General features: G+C 31.2%; 3 protein-coding genes across 3 annotated transcripts; 1 reads left to right on the top strand and 2 right to left on the bottom strand.

Annotated features, from left to right (window-relative positions):
• Window positions 1-9,173: 9,173 nt before the first annotated feature.
• Window positions 9,174-15,927, bottom strand: LOC114376624 (protein PLASTID TRANSCRIPTIONALLY ACTIVE 12, chloroplastic). The gene is made up of 9 exons (XM_028334828.1): window positions 15,689-15,927; window positions 14,785-15,468; window positions 14,120-14,232; window positions 13,076-13,335; window positions 12,343-12,464; window positions 11,871-11,939; window positions 10,245-10,298; window positions 10,020-10,124; window positions 9,174-9,781 (listed from the first exon to the last, which is right to left on the bottom strand). Exons 1-9 carry the CDS (start codon window positions 15,740-15,742, stop codon window positions 9,683-9,685), a joined length of 1,560 nt encoding a protein of 519 aa, XP_028190629.1. The 5' UTR covers window positions 15,743-15,927; the 3' UTR covers window positions 9,174-9,682.
• A 912-nt stretch (window positions 15,928-16,839) lies between these two features.
• Window positions 16,840-20,345, top strand: LOC114375737 (BTB/POZ domain-containing protein At5g03250-like). Its single transcript, XM_028333584.1, has 5 exons — window positions 16,840-17,043; window positions 17,264-17,333; window positions 17,596-18,804; window positions 19,451-19,975; window positions 20,162-20,345. Exons 1-4 carry the CDS (start codon window positions 16,985-16,987, stop codon window positions 19,946-19,948), a joined length of 1,836 nt encoding a protein of 611 aa, XP_028189385.1. The 5' UTR covers window positions 16,840-16,984; the 3' UTR covers window positions 19,949-19,975; window positions 20,162-20,345.
• A 3,287-nt stretch (window positions 20,346-23,632) lies between these two features.
• LOC114377615 (ubiquitin-like protein 5) lies at window positions 23,633-24,405 on the bottom strand. The gene is made up of 2 exons (XM_028336219.1): window positions 24,086-24,405; window positions 23,633-23,896 (listed from the first exon to the last, which is right to left on the bottom strand). Exon 1 carries the CDS (start codon window positions 24,315-24,317, stop codon window positions 24,096-24,098), a length of 222 nt encoding a protein of 73 aa, XP_028192020.1. The 5' UTR covers window positions 24,318-24,405; the 3' UTR covers window positions 23,633-23,896; window positions 24,086-24,095.
• Between the last annotated feature and the right edge of the window lie 1,329 nt (window positions 24,406-25,734).

Genomic DNA, 25,734 nt, shown 5'->3' with positions numbered 1-25,734 from the left:
TAGTTTCCCTTTTTGACCTTGGAATTGCTTGGACTCTATCGTCACCTCCTCCTGGCACAGTGGCACAGGCCATTTATGCCTCGCTTTTGGAAGAATTTAATATACCCTTTTTTCCATTTTACTTGTATAATAGGGACCTGATCTTATTTAAATATTTAATATTTAACTAACATGACTAAGTTGAAAGCACATTAATATATAAAAGAATTTGAATTCAATTTTTGCCGGAAAGATACAGAGTGTATTAAGGGTTTTTTTTTTCTAACATAAATATCTATCTTCTAATAACTATTATCTTTATTTCTATTTATAAGATTCAATTATTTTATTTATTAAAATTAAAAAAATAATTAACTTAATTAATAGTGATAAATTTATCCTAAATTTATATATATTTTTAAAAATACCATTATCATTAATATTTTTTTCTTTTTTAAATACAGGTTAATATGACATCTCTCTGATTTAATTAGTGATATATTTAGTTTAAAAATAATTAATGCATGATATAATATAGATTGAGTCTTATATAAAAGAATAAATAAATTCAAAAAATTGGATCTTATAAATAAAAATAAAGATAATAATTATTTAATAAATAATAAGTTTAACAATTTTTTATTAATTTTACGTGTAAAACTAGATATACAATTTACTACTAAAAGAAAATAAAATATATATCAATTTAAAAATTTATTTTTCTTATATATTTTCATTTATTAGCATTTTTTATTTTAATTTTCTTTTTTCTCTCGTACATACATAAAAGATCTTTTAAGGAAGGGGTAAATGTCCCTATTTGTCTCCCCTTGAATCCGTGGGTGACTCTTGCATAACAAATCTTTAAATAAAGACTGAAAACTTTTAAATACAACTAAATCTTAAACTAAAAATGAGTTCTATAATGAACATAACTTAAAAGACTATAACTTATAGAACTTAAAGTCAAAGATTTTAACTGCAATAGTTTAAAAGTATCAGTAGATTCTTAAAATTATGATTTTAATAATTTTAACTATCTTATACTGAAAATTAGTCTCATATATAATTATATTTTTAAAATATATAACAACCAAAAATGTTATGTTGTAAGAAATTGGAGATGAGAATTGTCACATGAAATTTCCGGCTGATTTGCATTTAAGTTTTTAATATTTTGAAGTTGTTTAATTAATTAATTAACCGATAAAAAATCACCTTCTTTGAATTCATACAAATTTGTTGTTTAGAAGTTCTGTACATGTAAAAAATTATCTTTTTCTCTCATATGAGATGATTGATCTTGTATAAGTTTTACATCTATGTCTGTTTCATCATCGTTATTATTTTACAAGATTTCACATGCTTGATATCTATCATGCATGAGAGAGATAAAACAAAACTTACATACACCCTTGTTATGTAAAAATTGAACATAAAATATGTTCTTCAAAACATCTTTTTTTAAAAAAAAAACAAATTAAATAAATTTAAAATACATAAATTCATGATTTAAATATGTAATGAGTCTAATTTATGAGTCCAAACATATCCTCTTTTTTTTTGTTGACAGAATCCAAACATATCCTAAGCGTTAGGCCAAATCATTAATGGACATCTAAGAATTGTTTCATGAGTTTAACACCTATATAATGTTAATAAAAAAAATTGTGAATCAATTAAAAATGATTGTTAATATGATTGTTCAATAATTATTAGAAAAATTAATAAACATACCGTACTAAATAATTTATGATCAGATGAAAGTAAAAAAAATAATTTACACGATCAAAATATTTCTAGATTTCTCTCATTATGAATATGAATATATCTTGTTGGTTAAAAGTTTGTTATGAATTTCTTTTACATCATGATGACTCTCCTTGCCTTCAATGCTGGAAATGTCACATGAAAGACATTGATATTTCCTAATTTGAAAATAATAAAGAAGGTAAATTGTATTTCATCTATAAAAAATATTCATTATTTCATACCATTCGATTTCTTCAAGTCCATTATCCTAACTCGTTCAATTTTCAAGTATTCATCATCATTTAACCATAAAATTAATTACATATGATGCCATTTTCTCCCAAAAAATATTAAACTAATCAATACTGTACTCAGTCTTGAAAATACAATTCAACATGTGTGTGCGCACACATACAAAACACCAATAAAAGCATAACCTTAAACAATGAGCGGCCATAGAATACGCTATCAGAGAATTTGTTTGTTTTCAACATGTAAATATACTTTGGCCCTAAACTCACAGTGACATCTCAAACCGTCACCTCTCAGATAAAAATTCTCATTCTATAATTTATTCTCTTTCACAATACAACAATGCGTGTGTTTTTGAATTTCTCCCTACAAATCAATCTAACTTAAATCTATTGTAAGTAATACATTATAAAAGTTCCATCGGGGTTTTGCAGCCCATTTCTGTAAATTCATAAAACCATCCACATAATTTGAGTATTGTGCTTGGACTCAATTGATCAAAATCTAGTAATATCTTCTTAGAGATTCAAAGCCATATCTCATAGGCGTTTGGCTCTTGGACAGAATTAGTCACATCTTATAGGCTTATGGTTTTCAACAAATAGGTACGACTAATTGGGATTCAATAAATGAAGCTAAAAATACGAATGTACAATCTTATGTACAACCATTTTAGGGACAAATAATGCAAATGAAGATGGCTAGCAAAGAGACAACCCATGTAAAGAAACTACACAGAAAACATCACACTCAAGATAATCGCCTATTGCTATATTTTTTGGAAGACATTGATTGTTGTGTAGATGACGAAAAAAGGACATGTTATAATTGTGGGGGAGGGGTGGCTTTCAACATACAATAATTTCGAGGATCTTGCGGAATTTGTGACTCCAATATGTCCACTAAGATAGTTTCTTTTCCACTCGTGAATTCTTGTCACTTAGCAAACAGGTAATCATACGTCAAACTACACTTAAAAGTTTACCTATTAAATGGTTGTCAACACGGTGCATTAAATTAATTAGTTAGTCAAATTAATAAGATAAATTTTAAGTTTCTATAGTATTTTTTATAATTATAATAGATAAAGTTGAGACTTATTTACAATAGATAAATATATTAGTGGGAGGTTTAACTAATATGTATATGTATGAGGTTATAAGTCAAAACTTTAGTACGATTATTACATAAAAAAAATATAAATTTGAGGCTTAAGCAGCGGAGGGTAATGTATTTTTTAATCACTGACAATTTAAATATATAAAAAAAGTTCTAGCATCAAATTAATATTTTAAATCAATCAATTATCGAGTAAAATTTTAAATCAATATTTTAAGAACATTTTAAATATAAAAGTCACGACAGTACAAAATAGTTCTAAAAAAATGCTTTATTGTTAAGAAATATTGGATATATATGTTTCACATTTTTGTTCTATGCCAATCATATGATACTATACCTGCAATGGTGATCAGGTAGTTCCATAAGCAGGTGACATGATCCTACATTGTCATTTTTTGTAATAAAATATTCACTGTTAATGAAGCATTGTCCTTCTAAGATTGAAACCTCAGAAAAGTGCTGCATGTGCTGAAGTGAGAATTTTATTCTATATCAAGAAATCCGTACTTTTGGTTTTAATTTGCCCATTAAAAAACACATGATTATTCTGATTTCAACAACAACGAATTAAAAAAAAGAAGCATGATTCAAACAATCTGCTAATTTGTTTTGGAGTGTTATGTGTCAGTAAAAGTAAACTGTTATTTTGTATGAATTTTATTTAAAATATCGATATTTAAATGTTAGAGTTTATCTAAGTGTGTTGAGAAAGCAACTAATAAGTAATACAGATAAGTGAATTATTAATTAAGTGGTATTGATTTGATTTTCTTTTAACATGGTATTGAATTCAAGTCACTTATGTAAGAAAAAAACACATTGTTTTGGAATGCGATGGCTACAATTTGAAGATTAAACTTAATTAACTTAAGTCCCCTTGCCCTTATCCTAACCTATACCACTAAGTTGATCCTAATAGGTTCTGATATCATACATTGTTTAGGTGTACAATGAATATATATCCTGTTATTCGATTTAATCAATGCGGAATCTATACTTACGTTTCAATACGGTCTACAAGAAACACCAGTAATCCTTGGTAAATTTTTCTTATTTGCAATATATGTGAAATTGACTGAACTTTTGCAAATTGAATTAAATTGAGTTAAATAAGGAAATAAAAGAAAGGAAAGATCTGTCCATTGATATTTTTTTAATAATGGTATTAATACGAAGTTATTATTATAAAAAATAATGATAAATTAATCTTCATTGTGAATCTTAATATATACAAGATAAATATTTTTTTCTCAACAATATTTATTTTATATTCAGAATTAATCAAGATTTGAACTTTAGATTACTTGATTTATGTCAATCATTGTTGGTTTATGATATTTTTAATATATACAACAAATCATGATATTAGAGGTTTAGAAAAAAAAATAAGTAAAAATAATAATTAGGTAGTTGAAAGAAATTACAATTTTTGCACTTTATATTATATTGTTGCTAAAAGAAACTTTCATTTTGAACCTCCCTTGAGTTTCTCTAATGCCTCCCCGTTCATAATTATAGAACATTGCTTAACAAGTATGAGAATGGGACGTGTAGGGATGGGATTTTGCTCAACCCATCCCTGACCCTACAAGAAAAACAATAAAATCCACACTTGTCCCATTTCACCCCATACATATAATTTTTTAAAATTATTTTATACAATAGTGAATCATAATATTTAAATTAATTCATCTTATTATATAATTTAAAAAAATCAGCAGCAGTCAATCAAACAAGAATGATTTTTATATTCATGTGGACTTATATTTTCGTGCAATTTCCTTAGAGCCCAATATATATATATATATATATATATATATATATATATATATATATATATATATATATATATATATATATATATATATATATATATCATACTGGTGTAAATCTATTATATGTATATTTGGTATAATTTAATTGACAATATATATGTGCTGGAGGATCTGAGTTTAATTCCTACAAAAATTTATATCAATGGAGAAAAATGAAAAAAAAGACCGTTAATAAGATTCTTCTTTTACTATGTTTTCACATTGAACTTGAAAAACAAAATAATAAAGTTTTCAAAGCAGACAAATAGAAATGTGAAAACGCAGATAAATAATTATCCATAGAAAAAGCAAAAAACGAGCGCAAGCCATCTAAAGGGTATAACAATAATAAAGGTAGACAAATTGGTGGGTTTGCAAGGCATTATGTGAGAATGCAACTCATTTTAATCTAGGCCATTGGTAATACCGTAAAATATATTTTGAACTTGAAGATAGGATCGAGTCTAAGTCAACACGAGTGCATAATTTATTTTAAAATAAAGTTGCAAATGAACCTAGATGCTAAAATAAAAGAATTGTAATTATTCTTATAGTACTAACTATGATAATTAAACTTGTGATTATTGCATGAAAGAAGAAGGTAGACAAACTTGAAAACAATACAGCGCTAAAGAGGGGAGGCAAACGGAAGAGAATAATAATGTGGACCCATAACTTAATCATTTTGGTCTGTAGCATGAATGCGACTAATTAATGATAAAGAAAGGTTGAGAGTGTCACACTAAGCATAATTATTAGTAATATAAAGGGAGGTTTAGCCATAAGTGTCTCTTTTCAAACGTAAGCCCCCCCACAAAGAAGAGCATAAACATTGCTAGAGAGAGACGAACACAGAATGAAACATGTTGACCAAATGTTTGTGTTTTCACCCTCTTTGTTTGCCATTTTTCAAAGGGAGCAAAGCAAGGAAGCAAGCCAGCAACCCTTTAGATTTTTTCTTGGCCATGTTTTGGGTGACATAGGGTCTCCAATAGATCAAACACAATAAACTCCATTAACAGTTTTTGTTTTAATTATAATTATAATAACTACATGTTTGCTCATCACCACACTTGCTAATCATATCTATATCATCTTGGTTAGTGAAAATGGACCTACAACCCCCTACAATAAATATTCTGTCTTTCAGGTCAAATCTAAAATTCCTTGTCATTAGATTAATATTTCCACTCTGCTCACCCTCTAAATTATATTTCCATCCTTTTTGTCTCTCTTATGCACATCTACAAGTGGCAAAACATTATTGAATCAACAATATGTAGCTACATGAGCATGCAACACAGGAGTCTCCCCATGGTGTAGGAGATGTCAATGATGTGTTCCCTTGAACAATGAAAGATGTAGTGGGGAAAATTTTGAAGCACCTATACTACGGATGCTTTGGGTAGGGGTTAAGAATAAAATAAGTGTTAAATATATAAATAAATCAATAAAAAATTGTACATCATTTGAGATGGGATGGTCAAACTTTTTTTTTTCTCTCTTTTGAATATAGCTTCGAGGATATTGGTATTCTACAAGGGGATGAATTTAAAACTATTGGAGTATCCCGTAAGATACATTTGAAAGCTTTCATGTAATTAAATTGTGTTAAACATACATTTGAATATCAAGCCCAAGTAGGAATCCATCTATTATTAATGGGACCACATTCCAAGCAAGGCAAGTGGGTTGGACACATTATTTCTTGGTTTAGAAAATGTTAGACATCAATGATGCTATTAATTCTGTTGAGAATTATGACTAGGAAAAGTTCATTATAGTATTGCTAATATTTTTTAATACAGTACCAATTGCTGGGATTTAATATTACTAGAGCGAATGATATTTTAATTTATAGGGCACTTTTAAGATCTAGGAGAAGAATCAGTTGGATAGTGTAGGCCAGAGAGAATACATTATTGCTATCTAGGAGTAGAGAAGAACACACCTGGGCTTTTTATTAGATTTGGTTTTTAACTAGACTAGATTTCACTCATATATGCTCTGGAAGTCACTAAGATCCAAAAAGAAAAAAGCTGTGCTTATTATTCTTGATAACAAATAAAGAGATGATTAATGTGATCTTATAAGAAACAATTGAAGTGAAGCTAGGTGGAGAAAGGCTCTCTTAATAGCTGAAATTTCCTTAAGCTGGAATCACTTTTTGAGGGTGTGAAAATTTTTCATTTATTGCTCATTTTGGCCTCTATTATTTTGGGTTGATCGTGACAAGTTTTACAATTTGATCAATAGTGCTTCGTATAACGTAATAGCAGCACATGGTTTAGTCAAACATGAAATTATCACCAAGAGAGCCAAAATAGTCATTTGCTGGTGTATGCAAAAAGCGAAATACACGCGCACAAACACACACAGTGCTTCCTAGGTGATATATATACGATTTATAATGTAAGTCAAATAAGTTCCATTAGGACCCGCAATTAGAATTTTTTAAATTTGTCCATCTTAGAAAAATGAAACCGTAACAATATTAAAAAAAATGATCATTGCGCCTTTTTTGTTTTTTTATAGATCATTGTCAGATTTGTAAATACCAATTGATGTGAATTAAAAATAAAATAACAGCTAATATTTTATTAAAAAGCTATATGTTTTACTGAATTAATAAAAATAAATAATTTACCGATAAACTAACTAAGCAACTAAACAAAATTTTACAACAACATTAAAAGAGGGAAAAATCATAAAAAACAGAAAATTCCAGACAACAGTCTTCCGTTAAAAGTGAATTTCACATGGGATTTCAAAATTGAGGATATGCACCCAATACCCAACCCTCGGATTAAGTTAAGAGTCATCGACTTTCCTTGTTCAATGCAGTGAATTTAATTAGTCATCTTTCATTTATTAATGATTACCTAGTGGGATGTTGATGTTACTATTTTTTTTTTGTTCATATATTTGCCTAGGCAGGGCAAGGATATCATTGTTTGGATAATCTCGATTCGGCGGCATAATATACATCATTTAGCCATAAGAAGATTGAAAATGTATAATTTAACTAGTAATCATTTTAACATGATATGACATGATTGATAGATAATTTTGTTCTTTTAGTATGTAATTATGAGGTTGATTCCTAATTTGTGTGTATGAATAAATATTTATTGAAAGATATTAATTTTTTAAATGGATTTTAATATCTCAAGAAATTAGTTATTGACTTTCAGTTTAGGGATAGTTAAAAAAAAAAATGCAATTATATGTGTGCAAGTTTCAATCTTCCACCCTTTCCGTCCATGTGCCTCTTTTTTTGAACTATTGAAAGATGATGACAAAAAAATTTGTTGAGACTCTGGATAGTTGGGGCAACCCTTTTGGGCCTGCTTGCTTCCGAGTGGCTTATTTTTAATCAGAGTATATGATGTTTTAACTCAAAAATCTTCGGAAAATGGATATTAAAAAGGGTAATGCATATTACAAAGATTCACATATTACCCTTTCCCCTCCTTTCCCCTAGAAAAAATTTGTCCACATTTCATAAATATTAAATAGCATGATTTTCACGACACGACTAATAGAAGAATTTTTGGCAAAACAAGTTCTTGTTTCGGTGTTAACATGCGTGCTTTATAATAAGAAATGTGCACTTGATCTTAAGCTTCCCTTTTACGGTTTTACCTTCTCACTTTGGCATTTGGGTGTGCTGAATCCCTATATTTGAGATGTGCCTTGCCACATGTGATAAAAAAAAAATCAAATGAACCATAACTAAATAAAATTAATCTAATGGCTCAAAACAAAAGTGCTGCACCCAAATACATTGAAGCAACCAAAATCTCAACTCAGTCATACCTGAGTTTATTTAAAATTCCTTGCAGTAATGTCTATGTTTTTACTCAATACTAGCAGTAATATTGAAATTCGTATATAATCTTTCTTTTACAAACATTAGCAACGAAAATTCTTGTTTCTGCTCAATAATTCATTAATTATCGTGATAATCTACTTTTTAGTGGTCATTTATCATCTCTCCAACGGTTCCACTAACTAAGTCTTGATTTTAATTCCTAAACAGAGATTGTTTCCTTGAATTATACTTTCATCTAATGAACAGGATAAAGAAAATCCCTTCATCTTACGAGTCCTAAACCTTCTCAATCTTTGTGATAAGAACGTTGAAGACATGATTGATTACTTACACTACAATTCCCCTTTGTAAACTTCACAATCCACACAATATTCAGTTCATATTTATACTTACAAAAGTGATTGTGTGCATACAAATCATTTACTTTCACAAACGAAAGTTTACCATTGTATTGTATTTGAAGTCTTGTACATGCCTTGGCAAAATCTGCGGGAGGTTGTAAATCACAATAAACGAGGACATCGTTACTTGAACTACTTGAGAAAGAAGATATGTGACTTAATATATTAGATTCAAGTTTGCACCAAAATAACAATATGCAGCAATATATTTAACATATTGGAATGGTCACTCTCCTAGTTAATTTATCTGCTAAGCTCCGTATGAAGACTGAGATATCAAAATTGTATATGTAGACAGGTGTGGATACAAGTACTTTGGGATAATGTTTCTAGAACCCTTGAAGTAGTATTCAGAATCTCACTCCAATGTTTATTGCCTTGACCACCCGATCCACTGTAGCAATGCCTAAAAGAAGTTACTGATAGTTCAGGAAATTGACAATGAAGACTAACAACCAAACCTTCTATTCTGTCTACACAATGCAATACACCACTTGACATGGAATGCTTCACAAGGAGGCATGCCATTATTCTTCTTCTTCAAAGTCCATCAGGAAATCAGTCAAGTTCTCTGACTCTTCTATAACCTCGTCCAGTGACAAAGGACCTTCTTTCTTTGGTTTTGGCTGTGCATGTTCAAGGAAAGGATGTCAATTACACATCGATACAGTTAAATACTCAAAGTATAAAACATGGGAAATATAAAAATATATTTCAAAGACTTCTGATTTGATAGTCATCCCAATAATAGGAGATACCAAAAAGCCTTTGATCCATCTAAAACTACTAAACTAAAAAATAAAATAAAAAACATTACACCGGCAGAGACAAAACTACTAGGAAATATTTGATTTACAAGAGTACCTTTGACTGGCGAAGCTCAGGAGTACTTTTCAACACACTCCAATAATCACTAAGCTTCTCTTCTTCTCCCTCTTCCTCTCCGTCAACATCACTATCCTCTTCATCCTGTTTAATAAAGGGAGAAACAAGGGGAGGGGGGATGTTACTTACAGCCTATCATTCAGGAATAGAATTCACTGGACAACCACTAAACGAAATACTATAAAATGGATAATAGAAGCTCACATCATTTTCTCCAATGTCAACAGCTTTGGCCATAGCTTCATCCATCTCCGTCGACTGCCATAGTGCAAAATAAAGGGTATCAGACTAAATAATAGAATGACAGGTCAAAGGTAGTATTTGAATGAAGGAGTATACAAAGAAGAAATTAATTGTTTAAGAGGTTCATTATCTGAAGCTCTTTATAACTTGACACTTTGAGTAAAGTATGAAGCTCAAGTGAGAAAACCAACACAATACTAAGTAATTACATAAGAATTCTGTTGTCAATGAATTATAAATCCATGTACAACTTTTGAAAAATTTCAAAAAGGTCACACATCTATGATCTATCCAGTTATAAATAAGATATAAGGATCAGATGATAGGTTGGCATGACAGAGAAAACATACTCTTATTAAATATTTACTTTCAAAAGGCTCTTCCCCCTTTTATAGCTCAAGTTTAACAAATATAATCAAAGAAAAAAGAGACAATTTTCTTATTTGGATTTCTAGCTTTCTCTACCATTTTTTATTTCCATCCAGATTCCAATTAGTACTCTAGTCAACCTGATGGAAGTGGCAAGCAGAAAACCTAATGAAAGTCAATTTACACACAAAACTATATTTCATGAGTTTCTTTCCCCTTGTATTGTGTTGACAGAGATCATTCTTTATAAGTGGTGAGACTTTAAGGTTACCAATAAAATGACAATTTCCATCCCATTAAGCAAAATAGGTATGTTGGATTGGCGAAAAGACAAGTAAATGTCTAAATGACACTCCTTGGTGCTTCCAACTCCAACCATGTCATTATTTATAAAGTGAAATTTGGTCTGAAGCTTTGCTTATTTGACTATGTGCACTAAACTCAGTTCAAAACAGCCAACTAAAATTCCCATGCTTGGGTCTATAGAAACTCTAACCTCTTGCCCCTCAACAACATTAGTTGAGAGTAGAGTCCCAGCTTTCACTTTTCTTTTTATTTTAATCTGTTTGTTAAGTTTGTTTTTATTTCAAATAAGTTAGTTATCTCACAAGTGAAAAAAGGAAGAAAAAAAACATGGGATTGCATTTTACAAGCTTTGATTTAAAAAACAAATTATGTTAATATGTCTTTATCCCAATTGCTCTTTATCAGCTTCAAAGGAATCCAGAAGAGAAGCTAGCAATATAAAAGTAGGCAAAGGAAAGGAAACCAGAAGTTTCACATAAGGCAATGAATGGTTGATGCATGTTAGTTTAAAATATTGTTTATGAAAGACATTATTCCTTTTTTATATATAAGGCTGTCTAGATATCTGGATTGACAAGAACAAATTGATAGAACAAAAACATCACTTTTCTTTAAAACCTTTAAGCTATTTATTACAATATTGATACATATATTGTAATAAGCCACCCGACTGATAACCTTTAATTAATAAAACAATAAACCTCATCCAAAAAGTCTAGCACCTGGCAAATTATACAAGAGACCTGAACAATGGAAATGAGATGACTGCATTTCACTTTCCAACACCCAAGTTAAGGCAAATCATATAAAACTAAACAATAAATCTCTTCAAGAAAGTAATTCCCTAAATGCAACTCATCTGTTTGCAAAACAATCCACTCAATTAGTATTATAAAGTTCAAACTTCCTTACCTCAATTTGTTCAGTCTTTTCCTTGGCCATAATCTTGTCAAATTCCTCCCTTGAAATAAGTTTTCCTTTCTGGTCATATAAAGAAAAGAAGTTCAGAAATTGTGGCAGAAATAAAATAATCATAGCTTTTATTAAGAATTTGATCTTGCCATTATGTAAGTCAGAAAATTGAAAATTTCAACAATTAGTGACAAAGGAGAAAACATCATATATTTGAGAACAAAATTTGGCCACTGTAATGATAAAGTTATGAGGTGGATTAAAATAACCATCAATTACCATATGAATGAGGATAAGAAGTATTCAAGCTCATCATTTATAGACTGGGAAAATTTATCCCCAATTTTTTTTAGTACTCCATCCAGGACATGTGTTAATATCATCCCAAGAGATTAACTATCACAATTTATGTCCATTTTAACGAAAAAATGAACAATAAGAAAACAAGGAAGAAGAGCTTAGAGTCAATAACCTCCTTCAGATAAGACACCATATTTGGTGTTGGTTCATGAAAATCTGGCCCCCTGTAGTCAATCACTTCATTTGGATCTTGAATATAGTTCACAGTTGGGTAAACTGGATCTCCACCCCATACTGCAAGAAAGATGAAAAAAATTTCAACTACTATTCTGGATTAAAAATATTTACAGCAAAGTGAACAAAATTATTAGATAAGTAGATGCCAATGCAAAAATTATCATGACATTAGGGAAACTGGTGACTAGTTCAACCCTAATACTTAGAGGTAAAAGTAGATGACATTTAATAAAGTAACAGGAAATAAATGTAAGTCTGGAGTGTCCAGGACAAAACAAAATGTAAGAAGCTGAAGTGTTCTGGTTAATTATTATGAAATTGATATAGAAAACAAACAAAATAACAAGAAAAACAGATGATCAGTAAGTAGATATAATAACAAATGGAAGTCAACTTTATCCTTTTTGATATATTTTTTCAATTAATTTTTCTTTTCTTTCTTAAATACATTCAAAACTAGGTCCAAATAACAGCAGAATAATACTTTTAAATACAGAATAGTATTGTTTCCTGTGGAAAAAAAATAATTATTCAACAGTTCTTCAACAAACAACGCTAAATAAAGTGAAGTCAATTTTGAATCATAAAAATAAGAATGGCAAATATGACATAAATTGACTAAAATGGATACAGTCATGACACAAATATTTAAGTTTTATAGTTAGTACTTTGCTTTATCTGATCCTCCCTCATTCGCATTGCTAAAGGATCCCTTTGGATTCGAACATCAGTCCCCATCATTATGCGATACTCTCGGTCAGTTTGGTGGCAAAACATTTCAATTAGTTGAGTAGTTTCATCTTCTCCGGTCTCTTCAAAATGCTTTTGAATAGCTTCGCGAGATGTGTCCCTTTTCCATGCTTTCACCCATTCTGAATAGTATGCAATTGGACCATCTCTTTCCAGTCTCTCTTGCTCGGCCTGAAGTCTGCAAAAATCAGGAGTTTTTTAATTGATTCAATTTTGTGATGAGACAAAATACTACAGGAAGCTATTATACTTGACATTTTTCTGGTTTAAAGAAATTACTACCAAAAAGAAACGATTAAGTGAGATTTTTTTTGTGTTTATTTATGAACAAGTGATTTTGAATTTTAAAATTAATTCTGGCATATGAATTTCACAATTATGAAAAATTAAATTTAACTCCATACACTTATGCTTAGGCACTAAAACCCAACATAGCCATAGTAGGTAGGTTTTCTCAATTTTTTTCCTGCATCTAACTATGCTTTTTTACTCTCTTTTTTTTTAACGACACCTAATAGTGTATTTTCCTTTCCTTTTGAAAAAATACATCTTGAAAGAGTCTTGGAATCTGTCACTCACCCAGCACATCCATTTTAACAAGGATGCAGAACTCAAACTTGCACCTTTTAAATAAATGAAGCATATACAGTCAGTTTATTATAAAATACATTAAATGGAGGGGCTTTAATAAACTTGGAGCAGCACATGTTTGGCCAGGACAATAAAAACTTTATCAAGTTACTCTCCTTACAGTTAATTTGTGGTGAGAATTGTGTCAAGTAGTCTTCTCAGCATAGGTTACTCTCATGCATTTTCTCAGTCCTTTCAGGATGTTTTCAATCTTCAAGAAACTGTTGTTTAACCTTTCTACTTAATTATATGTTTTACACTTAATGCACTACAAAAACACCAGTTTTATTTCAAGGCTTATCAGAACTGCAGTGAGCGGTAGTCAAGAATACCTTTCTTCTTTATAAATTTCACGCCTTGCTCGGTAAAGGGCAGTTTCTGTTAATGTTGGGTGTTCACCGTGAAGCTTTATTTGCCCGGTTTCTGCCATAGCATTCAGGAAAACCTGAAAAATGGTAGAGAAGTTCAGACTCAAGATGCAAGACTTAATTATCAAAAGGATTTAATTACTCATTTGATCCCTATACCTGCTCAATCTTTATGTTCTAATCTTTATACTTAGAAACTACTTGTTTTAGTCCCTACACAAATATTTTTTAATCCATTTTATTTTAGTCCCTACAATGTTGGACAGCAGGGACTAAAATGGATTAAAAAGTGTATGTGTAGGGATTAAAACATAAAAATTGTGTAGATACAGGGACCATATAAGTGATTAAACCTTATCAAAAATAAAATTTATGACTTTCACGTATATCTGAATGGCTTTTAGAACTCTTGTCTGATGAACATAACCATGGAGGATCAAACAAATAAAAGTATTTGACATGGGGACTGGGAGCATCTTACAAAAAAATGACTTTACAACCTAAATTCGTGAAGCCTCTTCAATCAGATTGCCAAAACAGAAAATATGACCAGGCCCACATGACCCTTTAATCCATAAATAAATAAAAAATCCAATAGTAAAGCACAAAACTAACAAATGCACACTAACCGTTTCAACATCCGGTTTCCTCCTCTGCCACCTGGACCATTGTTCTTTCTCCGGCTGTCTCCAATTCCACCACAGCTCGTCATTCGAAAGTGTCCCCTCTATCGGCTTATTAACCTTTGGATCAATAAACGGATGAGGAAGTCCAAGTTTCTTATCGAACTCGTATTCACTCAACTCTTCCTCCTCAGGTTCCGACTGATAAACAACAAAGTCAGACACGTCATCCTGAGACTCTTCCAAGGATTCAATCAAAACCTCAGAAGAACCTCCAGAACCAGTGCCATTTGATGCAACAATGGGTTGAGACGAAGCAGCAGCAGCAGGAACAGTTGTCTTGTAATTCTTCCTCCTACTTCCAGGCTTGGTTCCATAAGATGGAGAGGTTGATGATTCAGCAGTTGGAGCAGGTGCCCTTGCAGCCCTCACACGACTAGCAGTTCCCTCGGGCCAATACTCTTGGCCCGGAATACTCGCTCGGGCACCGGAGGCCGGCTCGAGCTGGCCGGAGGTGGAGTCCAAGTAACTGTAATAGGGTGGACGCTCAACTGAAACATTCTGAATGTGTTCAACTTCATCATCTTTCTTTTCACACTTTATTATGCAAGGAACCTTCCTTCTACAATTGCGCAAACTAACTCCACGTTGCACAATACCAGCACCAACAAGGTACGATGATGGTGGTGTCTATATATGAGGATTCAAGTTTCAACCATTGTATAATACAAATTAAATTAGCTCCATTTCACATACAATAGAGGCATGTAGTATAAATAACTTGAATAGGAGAAAGAAAAATGTGTAATTCGTCACCTCACTCACTTCAAAATTGATTTTTTTTGTTTGTTTGTTTAAAGTGTAAAAGTAAAGTGCAGATAAGGTGAGAAGTTGAAGTTAGAAGGGTAACCTGGAAGTGATTAAAGGACAAGTTGGGGACGAGATTGGCGAGAATGGAAGCCATAAGCTCCCACGAAATCTGGGTTTCGTGGAAATTCAAACGGCGTCGTTTATGATTATTGCGGTGCAGAGTAAAATTGGAAAAGCAGAGAGAGAGTTGCAGTAGCGGAGAGGGAGAGGGAGACACTCAACTCAACACTGTGCCTCCTATGCCATTGCCATAGTGATTATTTTTACATCTGGAATGGATAAACTGCTCCGTTACTTATATAGCTTGTAAGAAAAAAAAATACCAATAATATAAAATCTGCTTATACACTATATTATTTTAAAAAAATTAAATGAAATAACTTTTTAAAAAAAACTTATCATATTTAGAAATTTGGTTGAGTTTTTCTTTCTTTCTTTTTCTATTTTATCCCTTCAAACCTAAAAAAAACTTATCATATTTAGAAAACTTGAAGTTAATTTATTATGTAGTTGTAATTTTAGAAAGCTTGAAGTTAATTTGACTTGTGATTTATAATTTAGATTAAGTTGTGATTTAATACCTTCAATTAAGTTGCAGTAAAAAATACTTTGAATTAGTTTTTAATACTTATTATATATTTGACTTTTTATATAATAAATGACTAAGTGTTGTTCCTTAATTGAAAAGTTAGCCATTAGAAAAATCCATGCATTATTTGGAGACTTTATTCTTATTTAGTGAAATTTATTTATCTGTTATTCTGTTAACAAAAAATAAAGTGTTGCTTCTAAAAAAGAATAAGATCAAAACTGAAATACCAAAAAAAAAAAAATCTAAATCGCAAAACTTTAGATTGAATTTGTTCAAATTAAATATTATTTTCAAATCAATTTAAATTGAAACTCAATCTTTTTGTATAATTGGATGGGATAATTTTCACCCATGAATATGCCTAGCTGCACTCCCATGCATGTCACCCCAGTTGATATAGTTGCCGGGTATGAGAAATGTCTTCATTGTTTTGCAAGTAAATAACATTCAAAGAAAGATATTATTATGCATGCTATATTGCTAACAAAATTATCGGATGAGAGAGACAACATAAGCGGAATTTGGAGATAGCTATGTCAACCGTTTTCGTCGCTTTTTCAGTTACTAGGCTTTAGACTCGCTTCTTTGTGTGTGTGGAGCATCACCACTCTCACCTTAATTTCTCTTATTTTCTTCCTCTTCACCCTCCTCCACCTTTATTTCCCATGTCTCATTTTATCAATCTTCAAACAACAATATTATCCTATTTCGATTAATTAAATACATATACATATCTAAACATATATGGCATTCATGAAGCTGGGATCAAAGTCTGAACCTTTTCGTCGGGAAGGCCAAACTTGGTGATCATTCATCTCTCTTTCTAAATCAATGCTCTAATGGGTCCTTATTTTGCCATTAACCTTCATTTTATTTGTTAATTCTTAATGTTCCCTCATAAAAATGTAACCTTGTATCCCTTCATCTTTTAGGATGATGGGACGGTGAGGTTTTTTTCATCACTTATTTTGCAAATTCCCCTAATTTTTGGATCAGTGATCCTAATTATTGTTTTGCATTCAGGGTTTGTACAACGGGACTACCAAGTGATGTTACCATTGAAGTTGGCGAAATCTCTTTTCTCCTCCACAAGGTGCTTTTTTGATTTAACATAAGACAACTTTCATACAGTTGCTTAGGTGCTTTTAGGTTTGCATTAAAATCAATATAGGTTACCAAAGTGAACCTCCAATTCTGATAGGAGGATTATACCAAAAGCCTCTAAAGAACTGCATCTAACATATTTCATGCATTCTATTTTTGAATTTTTTTTCCCATCTCTTCAACTTCTGTGACTTTGAATGTCTTTTCAAGTTGGTCCTTAGTTTGTTTCTACGTTTGTGATTTTGATGCAGTTTCCATTGCTTTCTAGAAGTGGCCTACTGAAGAAACTCATTGCAGAATCCTCAAAAGAGGATGGATCAAGTTGTGTTTTGCAACTTCATGATGTTCCCGGTGGAGCCAAAACTTTCAAGGATATAACCAGGTTTTGCTATGGTGTAAAATTAGAAATCACATCATTAAATGTAGTCAGCCTCAGATGTGCAGCTGAGTATCTCCAAATGACTGAAAACTATGGTGAAGGGAATCTTGTTGCACAGACCGAGGCCTTTCTCAATGAAATTTTCAGCAATTGGCCAGATTCCATAAAAGCCCTTGAAACATGTGAGGAAGTGCAGCCCTTTGCAGAAGATCTCCATATAGTTTCAAGATGCATTGATTCCTTGGCTATGAAGGCTTGTTCAGATCCAAACTTATTCCACTGGCCTGTGGCTGGAAGCAATTGCAAGCAAAATCAAGCAGACAACAGTGCATTGTGGAATGGAATTTCTTCTGAGAAACCATCTCAACTCCATGATTGGTGGTTTTATGATGTGTCTTTGTTAAGCCTCTCCCTATATAAACGACTGATTATAGCCATTGAAGTGAAAGGAATGAAATCTGAGGTTGTTGCTGCATCTCTCATATATTATCTCAGGAGGTTTCTCCCTTTGATGAATAGGCAATCAAGCTTCACTGATACAAGCCATGCTACCATTCCTAATACTTCTGAAGCAGACCAAAGGGCTCTACTGGAGGAAATTGTGGAGTTGCTTCCTAGTAAGAGGGGGGTCACATCCTCAAAGCATCTGCTTAGGCTGCTCCGCACAGCCATGATATTGAGTGCAAGTTCGTCATGTAAAGAAAATTTGGAGAAAAGGGTAGGAGCTCAACTAGACCAGGCTGCGCTAGTGGATCTTCTCATTCCAAATATGGGATACTCGGTGGAGACACTATACGATATAGACTGCATTCAGAGGATTCTTGATCATTTTATGTCTATATACCAGCCTGCATCCGTAGCAGCTTCTCCATGCATAATTGAACAAGGGGCATTGATAGCTGGAGCTGATGCATTGACACCAATGACAATGGTGGCGAATTTGGTTGATGGATATCTTGCTGAGGTTGCTTCAGATACTAATTTGAACTTGACTAAGTTTCAGGCACTTGCTGTTGCAATTCCAGATTATGCTAGGCCACTTGACGATGGTATATACCATGCAATAGATGTATACCTTAAGGTTAGATAACTTTGGATGGCCTAGCTTGCCCATAATTTTTGTCTATATACATGCCGGTGTTCTGTTTTCGGTTTACTAGATGTTTTTGTGTATCGATATCAAAACATCTGAAAAAGGACTGAATTGAGGAAGAATGAACCAAAATAGTATTGGTGATATTCGAAAGCTGCTGCCTAATTCCTTATTCATAGCTATATTGAGAAAGAATATATAAAGAAATTCACGACAAAGAAAAAACAATGTTTAACAAGTCTATTTAGTGAATGAATCCCTCAAAGAATAGAGCTGAATGGAATAGAACATTACTAGGTTTCATTGTTTAGATTGTTTAAAATGTGATGGAATGGAATAGAGCATGATGGAGTGCATTAAATACCATTCCATCCAATATCTTTCCCTCCATTTGAAGGATATGGAATGGAACCAACTCTTTTTTAAGTCCATCATAAATCTAAACAATAAATGGTAATTTTGTTTTATCTCATTATGTTTTTACTTTATTTTATTTCACTCACTATTTATTAGATATCCTAACACTTCACAATGATCTCAGAATCAAGTACTATGTACTTCAACATTATTTTTCTTTTTTGAGTCCAATTGTTTCAAATATGATCGTTCTAACGTAAAACTCTGACAATTGCAGGTACATCCGTGGCTGACAGATTCTGAACGGGAGCAACTTTGCAGATTGATGAACTGCCAAAAGCTGTCATTGGAAGCAAGCACTCACGCAGCACAAAATGAAAGATTACCTCTCCGAGTAATTGTTCAAGTCCTGTTTTTTGAACAGCTTAGACTCCGCACATCAATATCTGGATGGTTCTTTGTTTCTGACAATCTTGAAAATGGACAACACCACAGTGGAAATTTTGGCCTGACCAATAGTGATACACGTCAAGGGGAAACGGCAGAGGGAAATGAAAACTTGAGGGAACGTCTTTTGGATCTGGAGAAGGAATGCTCAAGCATTAGAAATGAGCTGCAGAAGCTGACAAAGACAAAGAAAAGTTGGAGTATTTTCCCAAAAAGGTTTGGCTTTAGAAAAAAGTCAGACTTTAGCAACCATAAAGAGTCAAATAGCAATGATACAAAGACATCATCCTCCAATACGAATGGAAAACCAGATCATGAAAATGGTTGAGAGGCTTCAAAGAACTTCATAGCTCAAGTAAGTGGAGATAATTTATTTTCTTCTGACATGCATTCTATATTTTTTCTATCCAAATGTCGTTGTAACTTCACAATCAAATGTTTTTGGTAGAAAAACGTGTTAGTACAAAAAAAATTCAAGTAGTGCTATTCTCACATTTCATAGTGCTATTCTCACATTTCATACATACTCTGTGTCTGACAGGAGGAATCGTGGCCATGGCTCCTTTTGGTGTCGCAGATTTCCGATAACAGCAGCATATCCTTAGCATTCTGTTGCTGCTTTGTCTGATCACTTTAGCTGTGAGATGGTTGTATACAGTGAATGTTTTAGATCTATTTATTCATTAGCTTGGTACATACAATACAAACGTGAGATCTGTATTTTACATTTAGTATAATGACCAACCTATTTTAGATCTTTCTGCATAAAAACAGAGAATTGCGTAGAGATGAAAATGAGTTTATAATACATTAGGTATAAGCAGAAACTTCATTATATTTTTTTGACCAATCGCTGTTTTAACTGAACAATGTGATTACGGGAAATATACTTCTACAATTCCTCTTGCAATGAAATAAGATGCTGCCTGGATTGTATAAAATGCAATCCACGCACGTGTATCCTGAACACTTGTAACCTGAGAATTGAATACTTGGAGATTATCTTATGTAAAAATCACCAAATGGTTTTTTAAAAAATTGGGAGTTTTCAAAATTGCCTTTTCAATAAGTTTTTTTTTTATATCGAAATTGACATTTTATTCAGCAGATACTTGTTCAGGGTAAATTTTAACCGTGGCTTTGATTCTCCACTCCAAACTCATGTGCTAACATGTGCACACAAACTCACCATGCACCAATGCTACCAAAATCCAAACCCAATTCCTGCCTCACCTTCTCTCTGCCCCCATGAGTTGCTTGATCTCGTGGAATGTCATAATGAAGTTTTTAATTGCTTTAGGAAAGACTGGAACATGGAATGAGACCGAATGATATAACATTTATGGGACCGTTAACATTTATGGAACATGCAATGAGACTATCTCACTAATTTAACAATTTTTTTTTAAAACTTTGATCGTCTTATTCTGAGTCGGATATGTTTTTAATAACTTCTATTTCGTGATAAACCGATAATGAAGTGAATATGAACATTTTATTCACGTGAATTTATTCATCATTATTTTTATATATTTTATTTATTTATATATACGTTGAGATAAAGGGTGTCACATTAAGTCGTAACCACATACTTATTCACAATCAAATTTCATATCCACAAAAATTTCATAATAACACAATCCACCATCACATGTTTACGTGTATCTAACAAATTAACACATTTAACTTTGCATTTATACTCAATCTCAATAACAATGTTATAATATCAAAGCAACATGTTCATAGTTCATCACATATTCAATTTGTAGATACTAATCATGAATTATACAATACTCACGACCTCACACACGTTTTCAAACAGATTTAACACATTGCGCTACAATTTAACACTGGTTCCTAAATAGGAATCCTACATCTTCCCTTTAACACTGCGCATAAGCATTTTTCTTAAGATAAATACTGATCGGGTTATTGTATGATTCACAGCTCATAACATAAGTATTGTCACATCAAGTGTTAATCACATACTTATTCACAACCAAATCTCATGTCAACAACTTAACATCTTATAATGTCACAATCCACCATTATATTTTTGTGTGTATCTAACAAATTAACACATTCAACTTTGCACTTATACTCAATCTCAATATAATTATTTATCACGCTATATCTTATCCAAAACACAAACAAATCATAAAAAAATGTTTTTCACAGTACGAGGAGTAAAATTCCTCAAACAGTTCACATAATCATACAGAAAAATTACAATAATTTGTATAAAATAAACAATTAAAGAAAATATTATTTAGAGTACAATTCATGTTAATTAACAAAAAAATCTCAATTTTTAGGGTTTATATTCAACACAAAAGCACATCAATTTCACGGTAATTTCTCATTAACATTCAACTTTGCACTTATACTCAATCTCAATATAATTATTTATCACGCTATATCTTATCCAAACACAAAAAAAATCATAAAAAAATGTTTTTCACAACACAAGGAGTAAAATTCCTCAAACAGTTCACATAATCATACAGAAAGAATTACAATAATTTGTATAAAATAAACAATTAAAGAAAATATTATTTAGAGTACAATTCATGTTAATTAACAAAAAACCTCAATTTTTAAGGTTTATATTCAACACAAAAACACATCAATTTCACGGTAATTTCTCATTGGGACATCAATTGGTCTGTTAAACATGTATAATTCACAGTTATAATTATAAAGACAAAATCAAAATTTACAGAAACACCCCAAAAACTCTCTCACTACTCTCCAATTATGAATAATTCTAAGGTTCACGTGAACGTGTGTATCTCTAAGGAGAGAAGAATTTTGAGTGTGTGCGAAGAAAGAGAAAATTTTGGAAGAAAAAAAAAAGACGAAACTAAAAAGAAGAATAGACATAGAGCCAACATGTCTCTATTTATAGTAGAATTCTCACAACCTATTATTTATTCTATTTATTTATTTTTATCATTTTATAAAGATAAATTCTATTTTATTTCCTATCAAATGAATAAATCAAAAATATTTTTTTTATTTTACTTCAAACTATTATTTTAATACAGTTATTTCTCCTTATTTATTTAATTATAAAAGTCTCACCAATTTTTAAAACTATTTTTTAAACTAAAAAAAAACTTTTTAATTTGTATAAAATAAAAAAATGAAATGTTACAGGACGAACCAGAAAATAGATTGGCTCAATGGCATGAAGACTAAGTCAAGTTGCATAAACTTCTCTAGAAGTACTTATAGAAAAAAATAAGAAAAAATAAATAAATTTCTCTATAAGCTAAAACAAGATTTTCATTAACTAATTTGTAAACATTTTCACACCTTTAAGAAAAATTGAGAGAACTTTAATAAATTAACTAATGAAAAGTTCATTTTAACTTATAGAAAAACTCATTTTCTTTTTCTCTTCTTATTTTTTTCTCTTAAATGTAATTTTAGAAAAATGCATTCAAACATGTCCTGATGTCATTTAGGTGGCATTGTAGATACAGGGAAACACTACATGGTAAAACAATTTCTTGAATTGGAGCCATCCCACTCTGGGAGACATGTTTATATTGCTAATGGAGTAATGAGATCACCTGGCTGCAATTGGATAGAGGTGGATAACACGGTTCATGCGTTCTTAATGGAAAAAGACCTCTGATGGGAAATGTTCGAAAAGAAATCATTATGATTTCAAGAATGGGAAATGTTCTTGAAATGACTTCTGGTAGTAAATACTAAAAAAATACTTAAATTACAACGCCAGTCGAGAATCGATCTTCATCAATGCAGCGAAAACAATTCACATTACTTACAGAAATTGTGTTCTGTTGATACTAATGCAAAAATTAAACCACGCGGAAAATACATTCCCATGCTATTGAACCAGCATATAATTTTAGAGATGCATTGACTTGTACTCGTCAAGCACTGTGAACTTGCGATTATGCCCTAAGTCCTGACATCCATTGTCCAGTGAATTAAAGTGACGAAAAATAGTTAATCGAAAACCAAATAATTAAAAAAGCAATTGACATAATCAAACGCTTAACCGATCAGATTGAATAGATAGGCTCTAGAAGAAACACAGAACCCAAATAAAGCTTAGCAACAAGACAAACAAGTCATCAGATATAGGTTATATAACAAAGCAACTTAAGCTGTCAACGGTATATAATACCCAATATCATTTGGAGATGTACATTATTTCAAATCATGGGAACTTTCGCAAGTCAGAATTACATTTAGCGCTTATCCCATTCCCAGCACATAGTATATTACGCATAAAACACACCTGAAACAAAAAACGAAAACGAGATATAATTGTCTAACTCGAAGAATTAGAAGAAGCATAATCGTCATTACAAGCATGTCACAAAACAGAACGCAACTTGATTATAGCAGAAAAACAAATCAAAATTCGGGAACCCTAAAAAACAAAACCCTAGTATCAATTAAAAGAAGAATTGAGATGGGAATAGACCTTGTTGTGTTTAGTTGTAGTAGAGTTCGAGACCCATGCCGTCATGGATCTCGTAATCCTTGAGAGTGATGTGATCCTTGTAGATGGTGTACCACTTCTGGATGCGGATCTTGTCGGCTCTTGTGCCAGTCTGAGCCGCCACAAGCTTCTTCAGGTCGCCGATGGTATCATCGTCGTTGCACTTCACGCGCACCTTCTTCCCCAATCGATCGTTCAAAACCACCTCAATCATCTTCGCCACGCGAACAACCCTAATTCCCAAATCCCAACCTAAAGTCCTTCGCCTATAGTGTTGCTTTTCAGAGGAGTATTCCTATAAGAAAGGTCGTATTTATAGTTATTTTCACCGCCTCTCATTGCGTATCAACCAAGTTTGACTTCGTATAACATTCATTAATCATTATTCCTATATTCTATTGGTATTTTAAATTCCTATAAAATTAAGATACATACATATGTAAATAATGGGAGTGCATCCACTTACTTCAAAAATATTTTTTTTTCTTCAATTCTACTGGATTAGATCTCAAGAAAATAAATGAAAAGATGGACAATAATTCTAAAAGAATTATTCTTTGAATAAATAAATTTCTTCTCATAAATAATATATTAAATATATATATATATATATATAACTATTCACTAAATACAATTCTATTTTAAAAATAAATAATAAAAATTTTCATCAACAAATGAGTTAGATTTTAATCCATAAAATTGGCACACTGAATTCTTCTTGGATTTATATGTCATGTGGGGTAATTATTATGTTTAGTAAGAATTTTGTTTGTCTATTTTTTTTTCTATTCTTACAACTTTTCACAACTTACTTAAGTGTTGATACTTTCTGTTTTTAGATAACTTATACGGCATTCTACCTTTCCACTATGAATGTTATTTATTACATTAGTCTCTCACACATTTCATTCTCATTGCAAGTGGGATAAACAAAGAATATTTGATGTGTTTATGAGTAATCATTATCTTGAATTTTCTCATTACTTCTTATAAGATTTTTCCAATAATTTTTTTTATCTTTTAATGTTGTAGCGTTTTCATCAATCTGATAAAAACCCTTGCCATCAAATCTTTGCATTTGAGACTTCAATTATTTGATATTATAACTACTCTTAATATATATGTATATTTTCTTTTAATATTTCTTCTTTATAAGGCTTTTTTTTAATGTTTTTACTTTACATCAATAAGGGTGTTTGTTTCACAAAATTATTGGACTTTTAGGAATGTGGAGATGGAAATATATTTTTTCATATTGTAAAAAAAAGCTCAGACATAATTTATTTTCATTAATTCATATTATACATGTTTCTCTATTTTCATATTTTTATATAAAGTGACGAAAATCTCACGATAATGTTTAAAATAGATTTTTACTTTCTTCTTATTAAACTTCATTTATTTTTTTTATTTAATTTATATTTTTTTAAATTAAATTAAATTTAAAAATATTCTCATAAATTAAAAGTGTGGAATTGTGAGTTGGATTTTGAAATATTTGGAATTAGAGTTTAATTTTTTTTACATATTATAGTAACAATTAAAAATCATCACTATATTAATTAGTTGAAAGAGAGAATTATTTCTAAAAAATAAATTCTAATTGAAGAAAGTAGTGACATAGTTACATT

Source organism: Glycine soja, chromosome 11 (genome assembly GCF_004193775.1).
Source record: "Glycine soja cultivar W05 chromosome 11, ASM419377v2, whole genome shotgun sequence".
Taxonomy (NCBI): domain Eukaryota; kingdom Viridiplantae; phylum Streptophyta; class Magnoliopsida; order Fabales; family Fabaceae; genus Glycine; species Glycine soja.
Note: the sequence above shows the minus strand (reverse complement) of the source record. Positions and strands in the feature narration are given on the sequence as shown.